The sequence below is a fragment of the Marmota flaviventris genome, chromosome 8, assembly GCF_047511675.1.
Source record: "Marmota flaviventris isolate mMarFla1 chromosome 8, mMarFla1.hap1, whole genome shotgun sequence".
NCBI lineage: Eukaryota > Metazoa > Chordata > Mammalia > Rodentia > Sciuridae > Marmota > Marmota flaviventris.
Window position 1 is genome coordinate 127,509,207 of NC_092505.1, and position 19,401 is coordinate 127,528,607.

The window sequence follows — 19,401 nt, forward strand, 5'->3', positions numbered from 1 at the left end:
TCTTAGAATAAGTCTTTCACTGCTTATCTCCCTACAAATTTAGCCATTATCCCCTCAGCCCTTACATCATATGGTTCTCAACTGTTTCATGAACACTTAATATTCATCTACATTCTTTCATCAACATAACCAACTTACCAAATAAACTATCATTTGAAAATATCATTTTTGTAATATAACAGCACAAAAAAGACTTAATTAAATTTCCCCATTTCTTGTTTTAGGAAATATTTTTGTTCGAACTAAACAATACAAACCATTTAAAATAGTACTCTATTTTTTTTTTTTTTGAAAGAAAAAAAATTTAAGCCACTGGTTTATTACTGAACACTGGTGTTTGTATCCATTTATTCTAATTTTACCTATTTCTAAAAATCCTAAAATGTTCATTTGTTTAGTACTTGGTACATGATTACAATGTGCCAAATACTGAAGTTCAGAGAGAAGAAAAATCAGAAACCATCTTGTACTCTCTGCTGATGGGAAAATCAGGGCCTACAGAGGCTCAAGTGCCCAAAGTAATGCTACCGGTCAGAAACACTGACAGCTTCAATGCCTGAAAAGGATAGTAAAATAAATATACATATAAAAGATTAACAAAAAAGTCCATCAATAAAAAAATGTAATAAACTTCAGTTCCAATATAAAAAATATGATGAACTTTATTTTATTTAACCTAAAGCATGTATACATGCAAAGAATGCACACAAAGAATATGTTGAGTATACCAAAAGAAACAAAAATATGTGCGTGTGGTGGTGGGCTGTAGTATTTAACATGGAGAGAAAACACTCAGAAAATACTGAGTGGTTTCCAAATTCAGAAATAAAACTGAAGACAAAAAAATGTATTACTTAAAGTTAACCTAAAAAGTGTAGAATGGCACTTTTTGTTGATGTTCTTTGTTTCCCTGAAAGATAATAGTATTTCTGATCTTCTACATACAGAAAATGTTAGTATATTAATGATTGTGATTAATATGGTCACAACAAACATAAACTTATTTCCCAGTCAAAAAAGTTGGAAGCAGGACAACAGGAGTTAGTTGGGTATAGTGTGGCATTGGTGAGGATTCAATTAACATCCAAGGAAATCTCAACATGGCGGCAGAACAAAAAGGAGGAGCACTACGTGTTCTGTGAACTCTCCAAGCCAAACTAAAGGGGTTCTAAACAAGTTAAGGATAAAGAAGTAGAAACAGTACAGACAACTCCTTAAAGAATGTTATTTTTAAAGAGAGCAGGAAAATGTGAAAGTAATTTGATGATGATATAGGATTAAAGGAGGGTTCTAATTTTTTCCAAAATGAGAGATATTACACTGATTATTTTATATCAGTGGAAAAGATCTAACAGAGACGAAGAACTTCATGAAGTAGAAGAAAAAAGGAAATAGCTTCAGAAACAGGATACAAATGGATGGGTAAATCTTAGGAGCACAGAAGTACATCTATCTGTTCATCCACAGATTATGGGCACAGATGTAGCAGACCAGTAGATCTGGTGGTAGAAAGATTAGACAGAAAAATTAATTGCTTACGTTTTCTCAAAGATATAAAAAAGTCATCTGTGGATGCTAGAGGGAAAAAAAAAACTTTTCACTGAGACTATTATATTACCATACTGGATAAATACGGTGATCAAAAATTCACCTTAAAAATTAGGTTTTTGAGCTGGGTGCAGTGGCACACACCTGTAATCTCAGCAGCTCAGGAGGCTGAAGCAGGAGGATCACAAGTTCATAGCTAGCCTTACCAATGGCGAGGTGCTAAGGAACTCAGTGAGACCCTGTCTCTAAATAAGATACAAAATAGGGCTGGGGGTGGGGCTCAGTTTAATCCCCAGTACCAAAAAAAAATTTTCAGTTTTTGAAACGTGTATATAATTATCTACCTGCCTTCAAGACGAGTCACCTCTGCCTGCAGAAGTTCTTCACTTGCATGGGTGAAATCCAGATGGGAAAGCATACTATCTATGTCCTCCTGCCCTTGAGGGGTGTACTTCCTTTCTGCCTGGGACTCCTCCAGTGGCCTATGGAAGGACACAAATGATTGTTACAAGCCTTTAATCGTTGCAAACAAAAACAATGCACAGTCTATTCCCAACTGTTTTGGGTAATTAAGCTCTTAAGAATTCATCAGTTTGTCTCCTGCTTTATGAAAAAAATACTGGGAGAGCAGAGTCAAGAAATGCTACTTCCCAAGAGTCAGCAGCAATTTACTCCCTTCTTAACTGGGATTTGGCCTGGAGAAAAGCCAGATTAAATGGCAAAATCACCTTCTTGACACATACATCAAAGATAAGATACAGGACAGTTCTGGAAAGAATAAAAGTATTCTAGAGTTAAGTTAAACAAAAGGAAAATAGCTCACTCTATTACTTTCCACTAAAAACCCTAATGCATATGAAAAACTAAAATTAGTTTTAGGAATATTTTTAAAAGGGTTAGCTTGATCATTACCTACTCTACACCAAGGAAGGGAGGTCTTCCAGGAAGGGACTACAATTCCCTTCGGATCTGGATTTTACCAAGAGTGTGGAATAAGGATTTCTAACTTTCTAAATGTCAGCCTTGGTTAGGAACCCAAAATGAAAGCATAAAAAACTAACCATTCACAGTTTTATAACCCTACAAAAATCTAACTTAGAAATCAAAACTGAATAAGAAAATCCACAATATAATCAAACACAAAATTGTGAACATGCAGTATCAATGCTTAAAGTCAAACCACCAAGTAGGTAAAATGAATAATAGTTAAGATTAAACACACCTTATGGCCTCTGGTGTGTGTTGAGTGCCAGTTACTTTTAATTTTGCTTGTAGCTTCTCCTTTTGCATTTTTGCCTCACGGATGAAATTTTCTTGACTCTGAAGATTTGCCTTCAATTCTCTCTTTTCATCCTGCAGAGCCTGCAAAGTACTCAGGGGGGAGGGGGAAATTATACAGTATTACAATTCTTCTATTTCATCAGAAAAGGAAGCCAAGGAATCAAACTGTACATAACAGGCACTATTACAGCCATCTATATCTGAGCCATCAGTTATAGAGTAGGGAAGAACCATAGATTTTGGAACCTAGTTCTAGGTTAATTATTCTCTTAGAATACTCATACACACGTTTCCCTCAAGTCTAGTAATTTTAAAACACACCTCTAATAGTTTCTCAGATTCCCTCAGTTTTTCTTCTTTTTGTCGCTGCTCCTGCAGAATAGTCATATTGGTTCCAACCAAGTCATTAACCCTCATGTTAAGGCGCTCAATTTCCAACTCATTGGCACAGATGGTGTCCTTGGCTCGCTCAAGTTTACTGCTCAGGTGCTGAATTTCCGATTGGCTGGACAGCTCTACAGACTCTAATTTCTGTTTCCGATTGCTGAGCTGAGCCTACAAACACACAGATTATCAATGGGTAAAAGGGAAATGATGAAAGAACAAATAATAAATAAGGAAGAATAAAATAAAACTGAAAAATAGAAAGCATTAGCTCACTAAAAAATATAAGTACCTTAGGAAGGTGTAGAAAAAAATTGAGAAAATAAGGGGATTCTTCAGAAGAGAGGCTGCCCAACTAACTAAAAAGACCACAGTTGCATTATTCCACCTACACATAGGAAATTAGAACTATAATACATTATCCTATTTCCGATAGAAATTCAGATATTAAAATTGTAAAAATCACCAAACTTCTTAAATTTTCACTCTCTACCCACCCCCAAAGTATGTTTACGTTGTATGTAGTTTAAATATTCTGTTTTAACATTCTTTTCAGATACATACAAAGACTTGGATTCAGATTATTCAAAATGACCAGAAAATGCTATCTAAATCTGGTAGGGAGACTGAAGAATTGTATTTACTGAGGAAAAGTACTTGAAGGAAAGGGGAGATTATATCTATCATCAGTTTTTGGACATTTCCTAAGCTAAAAGATTTAACCAAAACATAACATATTTGAAATTAGTTTCTTTCTTTCTTATTAGTACTGGAAATTATACCCAGGGGCACTTTATTAATGAGCTACATCTCAAATCCTTTTAATTTTTATTTTATTTTGAGATAGGGTCTTGATAAGTTTGTTTAGAGTCTCACTACATTGCTGAAGTTATGGCTAACTTATCTAAGCAAACCAGTTCATCTAGATTGGCAACTTCAAATCTAAACAACTTTCTAGTTTTGAAAAATCAACATAGTAAATAGCATTCTTTTATTGATTTACTATTTCAGTTGTGCAAAAATACATAGGTTTTTTAAAAGCACAGTGAAAAATACATCATCTTAAATAAAAATTCTAAATTTTCATTAACTAGAATTAATATACTAGGCTTATACTGTCTAATATGGTAGTCACTCGTCATATGTGGCTATTAAGCATCTAAATTTGTGGCTAGTTTGAACTGATATATGTTTCAGATGTAAAATATACATGGAATTTCAAAGGCTCGGTTTAAAAAAAACAAACAAACAAAGACTGGAGTCAGGTGTGGTGATACACACCTATAGTCCCAGCAACTCAGGAGACTGAGACAGGAGGATCCCAAGTTCAAGCCAGCATCAGCAACTTGATGAGGCCCAAGGCAACTTAGGGAAACCCTGTCTCAAAAAAAAAAAAAAAATCAAAAGGCTTGTGGATATAGCTCAGTGGTAAAGTACCCCCTAGGAAAACATTTCTAAAAGAATGTAAATATGATGATAATATTATTGACATACCAGATTAAATAAGATATTATTAAAATTAATTTCAAGTTTAATGTGACCACTAGAAATTTTTAAATTACATATTTCAATTAGCACTGCATTGTACTAATCTCAAGACTACCTCTTCCAATACTAAGAAAAAATCAAGTAAGCCACTTATAAAACAATGATCATTTATTTCTTAAATATCTGCCTTTTGAGACACATTTTAAGGTTAATATATTTTTAGATTTTTTTTTTTTTTTGCACTGAGTACTGCCACTAATTAACCAGAAACATCTCTTAGTGTTCTAAGATTCAGTTCTTTAACTAGTCTACTTAAGTGAGTGGAGTTATTTCAACAACATGAATCACAGTGAAAATAACTAACGAGGAAAGAGCCAAGTTTATGGTGACAGACATAGCAGTGCTGGAAGTTTCCCAGGCTCCTCAGGCTGCAGCATGGTGTGCTGCTGCAGAGCTGAGCCTGCACTGATACATCTGGAATTGACACGATGGGGAGTTTGCTAAGAGTCTGATGTCTACAATGGTAATGCCTTCATACTAGGACTCCCTAAAAAATAAAAAGCTCTTGTTGCTCCTTAACATGTTGTTCTCAGCAATCTCACAATCTGGAGAAGTTTTCTTGAACCAGGAAATATTATCACAAATCAGAAAAAGATTTCAATTCAACCCCCATCCCAAGCCCTTCCCTACTGTCTCTCTCACTTTAGCTGCCCATTCTAATAACAGTTATCATTCCCTGAATTTTAGAATAATTCTGTCAAATCCTTATGATATAGACAAACATTTGAAAAAATTGAGACCTCTATCAAATAACTGATACCACAATAAATTTTATATTATATGTATTTTAAAAAATCAGAAATCATTAGAAGAAATCTTGTCCTTGGGAAGATTTTATGACATGAAAGAAACCCTAAAGAAGAAAATGAGTGGTAAGCAATTCTAATATTGCTTATAAAACAACTATATTTCTGTAAAAAAAAAAAAAAAAAAAAAAGACTAGTTGGCAAAATTAAAAGTAAACTGGGTAAAGCACACACAACCTAAATGTAATAGCAAAAGGCTTATACTTCATACTTAATGTATGAAAAGCTCTTTCAAAATAGTAAAACACACACATCCTAAAAGAAAAAAATGAGTAAAACATGCAAATAATTTGGAAAATCATGAAAACAGAAACATGGAAAGTTTTTTGAGTTCTTTATATATCCTGCTCAACTTCACTCATAATTAAAAAATGATAAGCAATAGAAATAATTGGATGGTATTATTGGAAGAAATAGCCTATTCAACAAATAGGCTGGAAAACTGAATGTTGGGAAGGAAATCCATATGTAGCAAAATGAAATTAAAACTCCCACCCTGCACAAAAAACAACCCAAAGTGGATCAAAGACTTAGGCACTAGAACAGAGAACCTGCACCTAATACAAAAAAAACTAGGCCCAAATCTCCACCATGGTGGCTTGGAACCTGACTTCTTTAACAAGACTCCTAAAGCACAAGAAGCAAAATCAAGAATCAAGAAATGAGATGGAAGGGCTGGGGTTGTGGCTCAGTGGTAGAGTATTCGCCTAGCACGTGAAAGACGCTGGGTTCAATCCTCAGCATCACATAAAAATAAATAAAAATAAAGGTATTGTGTCCATCTACAACCAAAAAAAAAATTTTTTTTTTAAGAAATGGGCTGGATTCAAACTAAAAAGCTTCTTCTCAGCAAAGGAAACAATAATAATGTGAAGAGAGAGCCTACAGATTGGGAGAAAATCTTTACCACACACACTTCAGATAGAGCACTAATCTCCAGGATATATAAAGAACTCAAAAAACTTAACACCAAAAAGAACAAATAACCCAATAAATAAATGGAATAAGGAACTGAACAGACACTTCATAGAAGAAGAAACACAATCAATTAATAAACATGAAAAAAATGTTCATCATCTTTAGCAATTAGAGAAATACAAATCAAAACTACGCTAAGATTTTATCTCATTCCAGTCAGAATGGCAATTATCAAGAATACAATGGTTGTTGGCAAGGATGTGGGGAAAAAGTATACTCATATATTGCTGGTGGGACTGCAAATTGGTGCAACCACTGTGGAAAGCAGTATGGAGATTCCTCAGAGAACTTGGAATGGAACTATCATTTGACCCAGCTATCCCACTCCTTGGTTTATATACAAAAGACTTAAAAGTAGCATACTACAGTGACACAGCCACATCAATATTTAGAGTAGCTCAATTCACAATAGCTAAACTATGGAGCCAACCTAGATGCCCTCTGACAGATGAATGGACAATGGGATATTACTCAGCCTTACAGAAGAATGAAATTATGGCACGTGTAGGTAAATGGATGGAGCTGGAGAATATCATGCTAAGTGAAATAAGGCAAACTCAAAAACCCCAATGTTTTCTCTGATAAGCAGATACTGATCCATAATGGTGGGGTGGGGGTAGAAAGGAATGAAGGAACTTTGGATTGTGTATAGGGGAATGAGAGGAGGCTGGGGGGGGTGGTACAGTGGGATGAGGATGGGAAGGATGGTAGAATGAGACAGACATTATCACCCTATATACATGTATGATTACACTACCAGTGTAACTCTGCACCATGTACAGCCAGATCAATGTACACAATTTGTGTACAATATGTCAAAGTGCATTCCACTATCATGTACAACGAATAAAAACCAATTAAAAAATTTAAAAACGTTTAAAAAATTATATAGTATTTTTTTTACTTTTAAGGTTAGAAAAGATAAGCCTAAAGGTGGAATAACTAAAAAAATATATAATAATAGTGCCCTGTTTGGGGGAAGTGTAAGGAAATGGTCATTCTCACACATTGCTGAAAGACATCCCTATCAATCCATCTTGCAGAGCACTTTGGAAAGATACATTAAAATCTTTAAGAATGTACAACTACTCTGATGCAGCAATTTCATTCTAGGGCCATTAAAAAGATAAATGGGCAGATACTCCTAAATGTTCATAGAAGGATGCTCATCGAAGCACAATTTATAAGACTGAAAAATTTTAAACTAAATTTCTATAAAAAGGAATTGGTTACACAAATTATAATACATTTAATGGGAAAATGAACTTCCATGCAATCATGATAACTTCACATTTGCTCACATGTCATCTTTAAATAGAAAACACCTTAAAGCATTGAAAATTACAACACTGTATTATAAAGTACTTAGCATAGTGACTGTCACAATAAACACTCTATACAGTTTTAAATTATGTTTCATGGAAAAGTTCAAACATACAAAGATACAGAGATATAAGATGATGATCCTCCATATACTCATCACTTACCTTCAAAACTTACAACAATTTGCTATTGTTATTTTTTTTTTAAGTATAAAACGACTCCTCCCATCCCAAATCCGAGCATTCAACTTAATTTCTAACAAATGTGCAGGAATGTAACAGTCTGCATTATATAAGCACAGAAAAAATTTGCATCAAAATATTAATCATAATGAATCTCTAGGATGAAATGATGGATGATATTATTTCTCATTTTATCTATATTTCCTCATTCTTATAAAATGAACATATATGTAATTTTAATAGCTGACTAAAAAGAATTCAAGGAAATATGTAACACAAAAAGAAGCTACTTCTGAACTCTATTTTTAGATGCTAACAATATGCAAGAAATAAATTATACCAAGAATTTTTTTAAATGGGAGTGGTGATGTGTTAATATCTACCCACGGAAATTCCTGGCTTTTCTACTGTTATTGTTCAATGGTGACCTATACATCAACCAAGTGTAATGAATCAATCTTGACTAGACTCCTGACTATAAAAGTTACATCCAACAATGAAAGGAGTTTTTAGATACTGGAGAATTTGAACAAACTGGACATTAAAATTATATTAAAAAGATATTATTTTGTTATTGTAATACTGTAATTACTGTAGGTTTTTTTAAGTCCTTATCTGTTGGGAAAGATGATAATGTCTATGATTTGCTTTGTTACATCCTAGCCAAACATAAAATGTGAGGAAGAGTACACAGTTTTAGTTTTGCAAGATGAAAAAGTCCTAGAGATCTATGGTACAACCATGTGCATACAGTTAATATGAATGCAGTGTACACTTAAAAACTGCTTAGGTGGCAAATTTTGTTATGTTTTAATCACAATTTAAAAACAAAAACAAAAAAACTGGCAACATGATGGTAGATATTAGTGCTGGGTAACAAGTACACAGACGTTTATTTAAATGTTTAAATAAACTTTTTTTTTAATATTTATTTTTCAGTTTTCGGTGGACACAACATCTTTGTTTGTATGTGGTACTGAGGATCGAACCAGGGCCGCACGCATGCCAGGCGAGCGCGCTACCGCTTGAGCCACATCCCCAGCCCCTAAATAAACTTAATATACATCATCGTACATAGTGAGTCACAGAAAGGTTTAATTTTGTTTAGTTTGCCAAAAGAGACAGAGACACACATTTATAAGTGACAATTTAGTTAAACATTCAGTTTTAGTTTAAACAAAACTATCAGAAGAATAGTTCACATATTCTTAGTAGGGAAAACAGATGTTGGCTCTCTGAAGGCTGCTTATTCTAGCTCTAGTTGAATTATGGTAAATAAAAATCCCATTTTACTAACAATGAAGTTTTAATTAGACAGCTAATAATCACAATAATAATTTGAAATTGGAAAACAGCAATTTTAAAAAAGGATCTACAATCAGTAATAACACCATGGATAAATAATCGCAAACTGAAAAAATTAAGATTGCTTTTTTTGCAATCTGAAGGCTATATTTAGAATAGAACAATATCTTATAGCAATTAAGTTTGCATAGTACTTTAGCACTCAGATCAAAAAATCCTGTTGAATTTTGTTGTCCTGTACAGGCTCAGTAGCTTCCTGTACCTTAAAATATATATATTTTTTTTCCCTTGGAATTGCTATGGGTCCTCTCCTGTCATTCTGAGTAGAGTCACATACAGCAGAGCTATTCTTGATAGTTTACCTGACAGCTGACATTTCAGGAAAATGAACAAAATGTTAATACAGTATGAAGACTTAAAACAACAAATAGCCTGTTTAAAAACAAAAACAAAACTTCTGTCTAGCTCTCTTAACCAGTCTCCTCTCATTCTATAAACTGAAATAACTACTAACCTTGACAGATTGTCATATTAAACAAATAACATATAAACTGCATATAGGAAGCAGAGAAGCAGAGGTGGTGTCTAGAACATAACAGATGGTCACAAATATTCATTTCCCTCTATGTTCTCATTTTTTAATTAAAAAAGTAAGTCAGGTGTGGAAGTCAGGTGTGGTGGCGCATGCTTGTAGTCCCAGTGGCTTAGGAGGCTGAGACAAGAGTATCATAGGTTCAAAGCCAGCCTCAGCAATTTAGCAAGACTGAAAGCAACCTACTGAGATCCTGTGTCAAAAAAAAAGGGGTGGGGGGCTAGGATGTGTATTAAGCACTCTTAGGTTCAATCCCTGGTACCTCCTCTACCCCCCAAAAAAAGGAACTACAAATATCCTAAAAAGACAAATACCTAAACTAGGTATCTATATGGGTGTGTGTCTGTTTATTTGTTTATTGATGCCAGAGGTTGAACCCAGAGGCAGTTAAGCACTCAGCCACATCCCCAGCCCTTTTTTATTTTTCATTTTGAGATAGGATCTCACTAAGTGCTGAGGCTGGCTTTGAACTTGAAATCCTCCTGCCTTAGCCTTTCAAGTCACTAGGATTACAGGGCAGGCCATTATTTTTGTTTAAGCTACTAGTTCTTCATAAAAATTTCTACCACTGTTCTAAGTGTTTCTGTAACCAAAAAGATACTACTTTTAGTTACGTACACAGCAATGCAGTGTGACTCTCTCAGCTTTTGTTTCCAAACAAGCAGACCAGCTGAGCTTAGGCACCTCAGTGGAGGTATCTAATTATCAGAGAGATAAATCCAGGCATAGACAGAAGTAGAGAGAGCCAGGAGACCAATGAAAAGGAGAAAAGAGAGAAGAGTGGAAGAGAGAAGGGAAGGACAGAGAGACCAAGATTAGGAGAGTGCACCTGAGAGAGCAAAGGAGCAGGCAGTTTGGTTAGAAGAGTGAGCCTGGAGGTGTGACTGCTGCTCTGCAGGAGGGAGGGGAAGGTGTCCTGAGTATGTCTAATTGTTGAAAAGGATAGGCCCATAAGGAGAGGAGAGTGGATTTACTACACAAGAAAGAAAGCGGGCTTAGCAGAGAGAAGCTGAGAAAGAAGGAAGTTGCATTACCATAGGTCAGATTTAATCAAAACCTATCTGCCTCTCATTATGTTAAAATGTCTTAACTTACCTGAATTATCTCTGATTGTTCAGCTAGAGCCTTCCTTTGTGCCTCCAGAGAAGATACCTGTTGCTGATAAATCAAGCGCTGCTTCTCCCAGTCCAGTGATTTCTGACGAAATTCCTGAGGAGCCAATTAAGGTACTTAACTTTTAAGTGCTTCCCCTTGCTGTCACTACTTCCCAGATTCACTTTTGCTTTAATTTTTCCCCACTTCCCTGGATACACTTGCACCTTTCTCCACAGCAGGAGCCCCATTACTCACTTAGCTGACAGAACTGCAGAGCAATACTGAATTCCTCTCATACTGTGCCTTTGGATATCTGTCTTTCTAAATTTAACACCCTAATGGTGAAAAGTATGAAACACAGATGTTGAACAGAGAGTCCATAACCATCTTCACAGATTTGCTGCCACCTAAGGGTTGTTATCATTTTCTAGTGATTTTTCAGAAGACTGTTACTAAGATAACTAAAATTTCAAAATATGACTACATACACCCTCCTTATTCAAATTCTTGATTTCCAGACCCAGGAACTGAACAGATTCAAGTACATGTATGGGTAAGTCCATTGGTAGCCCAATCCTTCTCAGTATTTAAGTCTTAGGAACCAAGTAGATTCAGATAACACAATATCCTTAATAGACAAATCTTTATTACCTCAACAGAAGATCTTGAATAACATGGGAATTCTGACTAAAATTTTATTTATAACCCAAAACTGAAGAGTTCAAAATTAATGCTGGATCAGCAGCAACTCCAGATTGCATGATCAAGAAAAATAAACCCAATCTTTATTAAATGGGGTACATCAAAGGGAAAAAAAAACTATCAGGGTCCCTTCTATGAGGGTCCTTTAGGACCTCAACTCTAGACATCTCATACTCCTTAGGATAATTATTGATAATCAGATTTTTTATATCCTCGCAATCATTCTATTATACATACCAGTACTCATGTGGGTGCTGGGGATACAATGTTTAATAAACAAAATCCTAGCCAACTCAATTGAAGGGCAACATATAACACATTCTTCATACAGTACATTATATGGCAATTTGTTTTTTGGAGAAAACAGAGCATAAAATGTTCAGAGATGGGGGTTGTAATTTTTTAAAGGGGCTAGCCAAACTGAGTAAATAATATTTAAGTAAACATCTAGGGCCATGAAGAAGAAGCTGTACTATTCCAGGCAGAGGGAACAGCCTTGAAGTGGGAACATCCTGATGTGTTTAAGGAGGCTGGTATGGTTGGAAAGGAATGACTGAAAGAGAAAGTAGCAGACAAGATCAGAGAATTAACAGGAAATGAGGCATGTACAGAATTATAACTGGCTTTTAAGAGAAGCTACTCGAAGGTTTTTGTATAGGACATGATTTAACTTTCACTACAACAGAATCACTCTGGTTATTGTGCTGAGAAAAGAAAGGTCAAGAAAGCTACAAAAGAAAGAACTGGGAAACTGAGAAATGGAGCTACCATCCTGAAATGGCAAATGGTGTTGGGGAGATGAAGAAAAAAGTCAAGACCTTTACTTTGGACATGCTAAGATTGACACAGTTCTAGACATTGTAGTGGATATGTAAAACAGGTAGTTTAATGTTACTCTGTAACAACGAGGAGAGATCACAATCAGGTATTTGGGAATTGTCAACATACACGATGTTAAAGCTATAAGACTGAAGGAGACCATCAGGGGAGTGAACATAGATATAGACAGACAGACAGATGAGTGTGTCAGAAGATGAGTGTGACATACAGAAGAAAATGTGATGTTTCTCAAAGCCAAGTCAAGAAAGTGTTTTGAGGAAGAGGGAAAGACCAGCTGAGTCTAATGCTGCAAAAATAATGAGGATGCTGAGGAGTGGCCACAGGCTTTAGGAATGTGGAGGCCTCCATGCAAATAGCTTCTAAAACACAAGGAGAAAAAAGCTTTACTGAGTATGTGCAAGAAAGTTGGCAGATTATTATTTTTTATTTGTTCTTTTTATATATACATGACAGTAGGTGTATTTTAACATATACATATTTGGAATATAACTTTAAAATACCCCCCGCCTCCAAAAAAAAGAAAGAAAAACTGGGAGAAAAGAACTGGAGACAAGATTAGGTGCCTGAAGTGATTTAGCTGTAAAATGAAAAAGAAAGATGAGACAGAGGAGGGAGGGAGGGGTCAAGAGAGGTTATTTGAGAGAAATCTGGATGCTCGTGGAAAAGATCCAATAAGGCAGATTCAGAAGAGAGAAGGAAAATTGCTACAGGACGTCTTGGGTGGAGGAGAGGGAAGGCACAGCCAGTTCCTCCAGTAGGGAGGGAAGGCAGGGCACCTGGGCACTGACACAAGTAGGTGGGTAGACACAGCGTTAGAAGTCTGAACAGAAAGGAAGCTATCACTTGAAGGTGAGGACATGGGAACAAGTGTGGAAAGACTGAAGAGAAAAGAAGTATGAAAGAGTCACTGTGGAAACTTGGGAGACAAAGAGGAAATACAGTATGATTCCAGGTAGTAGTAGGAGTCATTTCAGTTAAATGACTATGAATTTAAACCTTTTTTTTTTTTTTGAGAGAGAGAGAGAGAGAATGAGAATTTTTTAAAAATATTTATTTTCTAGTTTTCGGCGGACACAACATCTTTATATGTGGTGCTGAGGATCGAACCCGCGCTGCATGCACACCAGGCGAGCGCGCTACCACTTGAGCCACATCCCCAGCCCCGACTATGAATTTAAAATAAGGTCCTCCAGCATGGTTAGGTTCAGCCACTTGTGGCAAGCAGAGTGGGCAGAAAGGCAGAATTAACTAGAGCTGTGGTTTTGACAAGCAAAAGGAATGAAGTGAGAGAGGGTCATAGAAGATGGAGGGGAATATAAGGAATATAACCATGAACTTCACACTGGATAAGGACTCTTAAGTGAGAGCACAGTAGACACGGAGCAGTGAAATATACCACAATTCAATCATTTTAAGGAATGGGTAATGATTATTAAGTATCAAAGGATTAAAGGAAATGAGTTGAAAGGATAGAAATGGTGGCTAAAAATGAGATTCTAAAGAGATTGCAAACACTGGTAAAGACAAGGAATGACAAGAGGAAAAAATGAATGAGACAAGGAAGATATCAATATATGTATGAAGGCTGGGAGCAATGGCGAACACTTAGAATCTAAGAAACTTGGAAGATTGAAGCAGGAGGATCACAAGTTCAAGGCCAGCCTCAGCAACTTAAAAGAGACCTTTAGCAACTTAATGAGACCCTGTCTGGAAAAAAGAGAGAGATACTGGGTTTAATCCCCAGTTACAAAAAAGGAAACAAGAAAGAAAGAATAGGATGCCAAGAAACCCAAGATCACGGTATTAGAAGCATCATCCTTGTAGACAGTGAAATCATCAAGAGCTTTGATAGGTTATATTATACGTACACTGGTGGGTGGTATGGGTTGATGACATGAACATTAAAAGTGGGGTTTCGGAGGTAGAAAAAGAACAGAAAGGTCAGGAAGTAGCAATGAGGAACAAGAAGGATATAGGAATTCGGGGGAGAAAGTATCAATGAAAAGGGCCAGGGGAGAGCAATATTTGTGTTGAACTGTTCTAAAATTAGAATCAGCTAGGGAAGCTGGACAAAATGCAGATCCCTAGATCCCGTGCCATACTCCTAGAAGGGAATTTTAGAAAGCCTGAAAGACTGAGTGATTCTTAGGTACAGTGAAGAACTAATGAGAAGACAGATGTACAAAGAGGGGCAGTCCTTCCATTCTCAGCAGTGCTGCTCCTTCCATTCTCAGCAGTGTTGACTCACCACCCCCTCTTAGGTCCTCTGGAGCCAACAAACACAATAGCCATGGAGTTACTCAGTAAAAACAAAATCAGGAAAAGTGGAGATGAATACCTTGCTCTATCTAAATGGGAACTGAGAATAAACAATCTGATATACAGAGCACTATGCAGAAAAAAAAAAAAAAAAAAAAAACGTACTTTCAGTATTTACTAAGCCCCTTCTCTACCAGCTGCTTGAGATACAGTAAGTGAGACAAGGATGCTGCTAATGGAGGACCGCCAGATACTGGAGATACTGGGTACAATACTCCTTTCTAGGATATAGTCTCAGACATGGTTGCGATCTCTGGTCCCTGTTGCTTAAATGCTAGTTTCATGCTCCATCATTTTGACAACCAAACAAAAAAATGTCTCTATACATTCCAAAAGCCCTGTAAGGGTACTACTGCGCTGTTGAGTATTACTGATCACCAGTAACCCCATTAACCACAGGGAACCAGGTGATGATAGGAGGTAGAGTGGTTCACCCTCCCACCATTGAAATAGCTCAGTGGCAGTCCTGGAGATGGCAGAAAATTGGTTTCAGGAAACAGCACCATTAGAAACAGCATTTTCCTACATGAAGGCTGAAGTCACTATTGTGATTATTACATACCTCTATTTTTCCAGTTAACCTCTCAATCTCAGTCCGATCCTCCCTGTGATTTTTGGTATTTCCTCTGAATTCCCTTATTTGTTTTTTCTGCAGCTTCTCATAGCTTCTTTTCAGTCTGCCTAACTGTAGACATAGTTATTTAAAATTATTTATTCAAATTTATTTAAAATTTAAGAATTAGTATACAGTGGCAAGGCCACAAATTGGTATTATGAAAGCAAGAGCAGTGCTAACCAATACTACTGAAAATAGACTGAGAACATATTAGATTTGCAATTGAAATACAAAACTGAAACTTACATATGAAAAATAAACTCTAATAAAAAGAGAAAAATAATTTTAAAGAAAATATTAGGTTTTATAACATTAAGCTTGCACTTAAAGACCCTACCACCCACTTCCACCATAAAAACAGCAAATAAAAATTATTTTTCTTTTCTCTAGGTCTATGGTTCTCAAGCCAAAGTGCTGTGGGGCACTGATAATCAGTAATAATTAAACCAGAATAAAAGCAGTTTTTCCCAAATCTAAGTAAAATTGAATTAATGGATAGAATTTTCTTATTCCTAAAATTCTGCTTTTGATCCTCCATTATTTAAAATCTATCAAGTGATTTAACTCAAAAAATCAAAATATTAAAATTTTTTGCAATATTTCACAGAATTATATAAAAATATTCTATTATCTTCATATACTCAAACAAGAAACATATTTTATAATTCTTGTTCTAGGCAGTATTGAACAAATAATCAGGCAGGATTTTTTGCCTGGATTTAAGAACAGGGAAATAGATCTCTAGCCCTGTACTTCCCATGGAATAAGTACTTTCAATTTTACGGTAGAAACTGACTCTCATTAACAAAATTCTCAAGGACTAAAGAGACAACTAAACAACATATATTAGAACTAAAATCTCACTTCTTCGTGTAGTTTCTTTAACTCTTGCTTGTACTCCATGGCCATCTCTTGCTTGATTTTTTCATGGTCTTCTATCTGCTGCTTCAACAATCCAACCTAAAAGGAGATAGATGATAGTACTTTTTATTATTAGCTTTGAAACAATAGCCCTGAACATAAAAGTAGGAAATAACCTTTGTACTTACTTTTAAACAAGTTTCAAATGTATAGAACGTACATACGCTCCATGTATGTTTATATATATTGTATATATTTTCAAATATCTAGCTATATTCAATAATTCATAACACACTCCCCCAAAAATGGAGAACAAACAACTGTTCTAGAATTTCCAGGTTTAGATGAAAATTCACATTGTCTATTTGATTTATTCTCCCCAATCTTTTTCATAAGAAAAACTGATGAAAACAATTTAAAAATATAAAGTTTTTTAAATTTTAGAAACCAAGAATGCTTTACATTAAAAAAGTCTATAAGGGTCTGGGGTTATGGCTCAGCGGTAGAGCACTCGCCTCATACATGCAAGGCCCTGAGTTCAATCCTCAGCACCACATAAAGATAAATAAATAAAATAAACGTATTATGTCCAACTACAACTAAATAAATAAATCAGGTCCTCTTTAATGAAGAGAATTTAATCAAAAACAGATCAAAGATTTTAATAAATATCCTTTCAGCATCTATGGAGATGATAACAAGACTTTTTCCTCAGCTTTATTAGTAAATAAGTTAGATTAGTTGATTTCTTTTGTTGTTTTTGTTCTTTTTAGTGACACATGACAGTAGAGTCAATTTTGACATATCTATACAAACGTGAAATGCATCATATTCTAATTAGGATCCCAGTCTTATGTATGTACATGATGTGGAGATTCACTATGGTGTATCCAGCAGTACTTCTCTTCACAACCAATTAGAATTTCAGTTACAGACAAAAGGAGCTGGAGAACAGGGGCCTGGAGATAGTAATCTCAATCACAATATAGAATAGTAATTCAAAACCAAACAAACAAACAAAAAACTAAAAATAAACTTATAAGACTAAGAAGTTAATACAATTTCAATAAAAAAAATCCTAGTATTTTTTTTGAACTTGAGAACGTATTCTAAAATTCAAACTAAAGAATATTAAATGTACTCAATAAAAATGGAAGAAAAAACTACTAAGTGAATATTTACCAAATTTCTGGATAAGAGGAAACTTTCTAGCTTAAAGCAAATGTAAAAGTAATTTTAAAATGATGGATATGACTGTGTAAAAATGTAAAACTTCCACATTTTTAAAAATCCAAGTAACAAAATTAAAAGAGTAAGTTAAACTTACTCTTATATACTAATCAAAGGGCTTTAAACTTTTAATATATAAGTAAACTTTTACAAATCAAATTTAGGAAATTACTAAGCTTTCAATAGAGTAATAACATAAGAAAAATGATTCCTACAAAACCTAAATGACCAGTAACCAAAAGAAAATTACAAAAATCAATGGATACAATCAAAGCACATTATATTCATGTATGGAAATGTCACAATGAAACCCATTAATTTGTATAAACAATATGTGCTAATAATTTTTAAAAATGTTTAAAAAATGCCATTGGGCATTTTATGTCTATCAAATTGTAAAGATCTCATAAAATATGATTTACATAAGCCAGTTATTTAGAATCAAGTACCCACAGAGTGTTTAGAAAAATGCAAAGTACAATAACCTTTCTAGAAACCTTTCTATATTAATACTCATAGAAATAGTAAGCATTCATCTGTTCAACACAAATTGAAAAGCCTTAATTATTCATATTTCCTAGCTCATATCTGCTTGAGGATACAAAATTAGCAAGTGAAGGAACAAGAGGTAAGTACAATGATCAGTAGAAACGTACAAGATTTTTCAGCACAAACAGAAGAAAGGAAAGAATCAGATTACCATTATAGTAGACCTGTGGTATCTATCTACTAAAACACATAACTCACCACCAAAAGAACCACACACACACACACAAACTTCCTTAGACTTTCAATAGCTATGACCCTTTGGCCCTCTGTCACATTTAAGATAGGACAGGCCTACAGAACCTTCAAAGCTTTGAGTGATTTTATAAGACCTATTAACTGACCATGGAATCCTCAAACCCAGCAAAAATTCTTTGACCAAGGTTTTTAAAGTCAAAGGCGAAGGGAGAAAACAAAACAAAACAAAACAAATAACCCATCACTTTCCACTCTACAATATTTCACGATCCCTCTTATTTGGCTCCTCATCTATGTCCCAAAAGAACTCAGATCCCAAAGAGAGGGTTTGCTGGCATGACCTTACAACCCATTTGAAGATGCCTGCCCTTGATAGTCTCTCCTTCCTCAGATTCTTGGCATAATGTGACATGTGGATTCCCTGAAGAGCACAGAAGAGGTTCTAGTTCAATCTAAGTTTCTCTGACCTCTTAGCAATTGGATCTCTTCATCCACCACTAACAGGTTAAATAAATACCCAAATTACACATAGCCTACCTATCAAATAAAGAGAGGCAGAAAGACAAAATATTTTCAAGACAAAACAGCAATAGAGAATCTCCAGGTAATTATCCTAATAAATAAGGAAATGCAGATGACAGAGTGACAAAGTCTAAAGAAACTCAGAGAAAAAATACAAAGATACTAACCAATGAGTGCATATTAGATTTGCAAACTAAAATGCCAGAACAAACCCTCCAACTCCAACTGAAATCTCTTTTCAATACACTATACAGTTAAAGTTAATAGCAAGTCCATCCCAAAACTGTACTAGAGAGTATGAGTATAAGAGAGAGAGAGAGAGAGAGAGAGAGAGAGAGAGAGAGAGAGAGAGAGAATGTGTGTGTTTGTGTGTGTGTGAAATCTGGAAAATTTATTCTGAAAAAACACACCAAAAGCAACATGTAGAATTTGCTCCCCTCTTCCAGAAAATCATATTGACACTGGAAAGGAAAAATTGAGACCTTCAATTTCCAGTTCATTGTATTATTAATTATAATGTAACAC

General features: G+C 35.1%; 1 protein-coding gene across 10 annotated transcripts in view; it reads right to left on the reverse strand.

Moving 5' to 3' along the window:
* The window catches only part of Cep63 (centrosomal protein 63), a 52,469-nt gene that overhangs the window by 11,860 nt on the left and 21,208 nt on the right, over window positions 1-19,401 (reverse strand). For all 10 annotated transcript variants that reach the window (XM_027933810.2, XM_027933817.2, XM_027933816.2 and 7 more), the window contains 6 exons: window positions 16,384-16,479; window positions 15,466-15,588; window positions 11,043-11,156; window positions 3,151-3,384; window positions 2,771-2,910; window positions 1,893-2,030 (listed from right to left, as the gene is read on the reverse strand). In XM_027933810.2, the coding sequence (XP_027789611.1) occupies window positions 1,893-2,030; window positions 2,771-2,910; window positions 3,151-3,384; window positions 11,043-11,156; window positions 15,466-15,588; window positions 16,384-16,479 (845 nt within the window). The remainder of the gene's footprint in view (window positions 1-1,892; window positions 2,031-2,770; window positions 2,911-3,150; window positions 3,385-11,042; window positions 11,157-15,465; window positions 15,589-16,383; window positions 16,480-19,401) is intronic.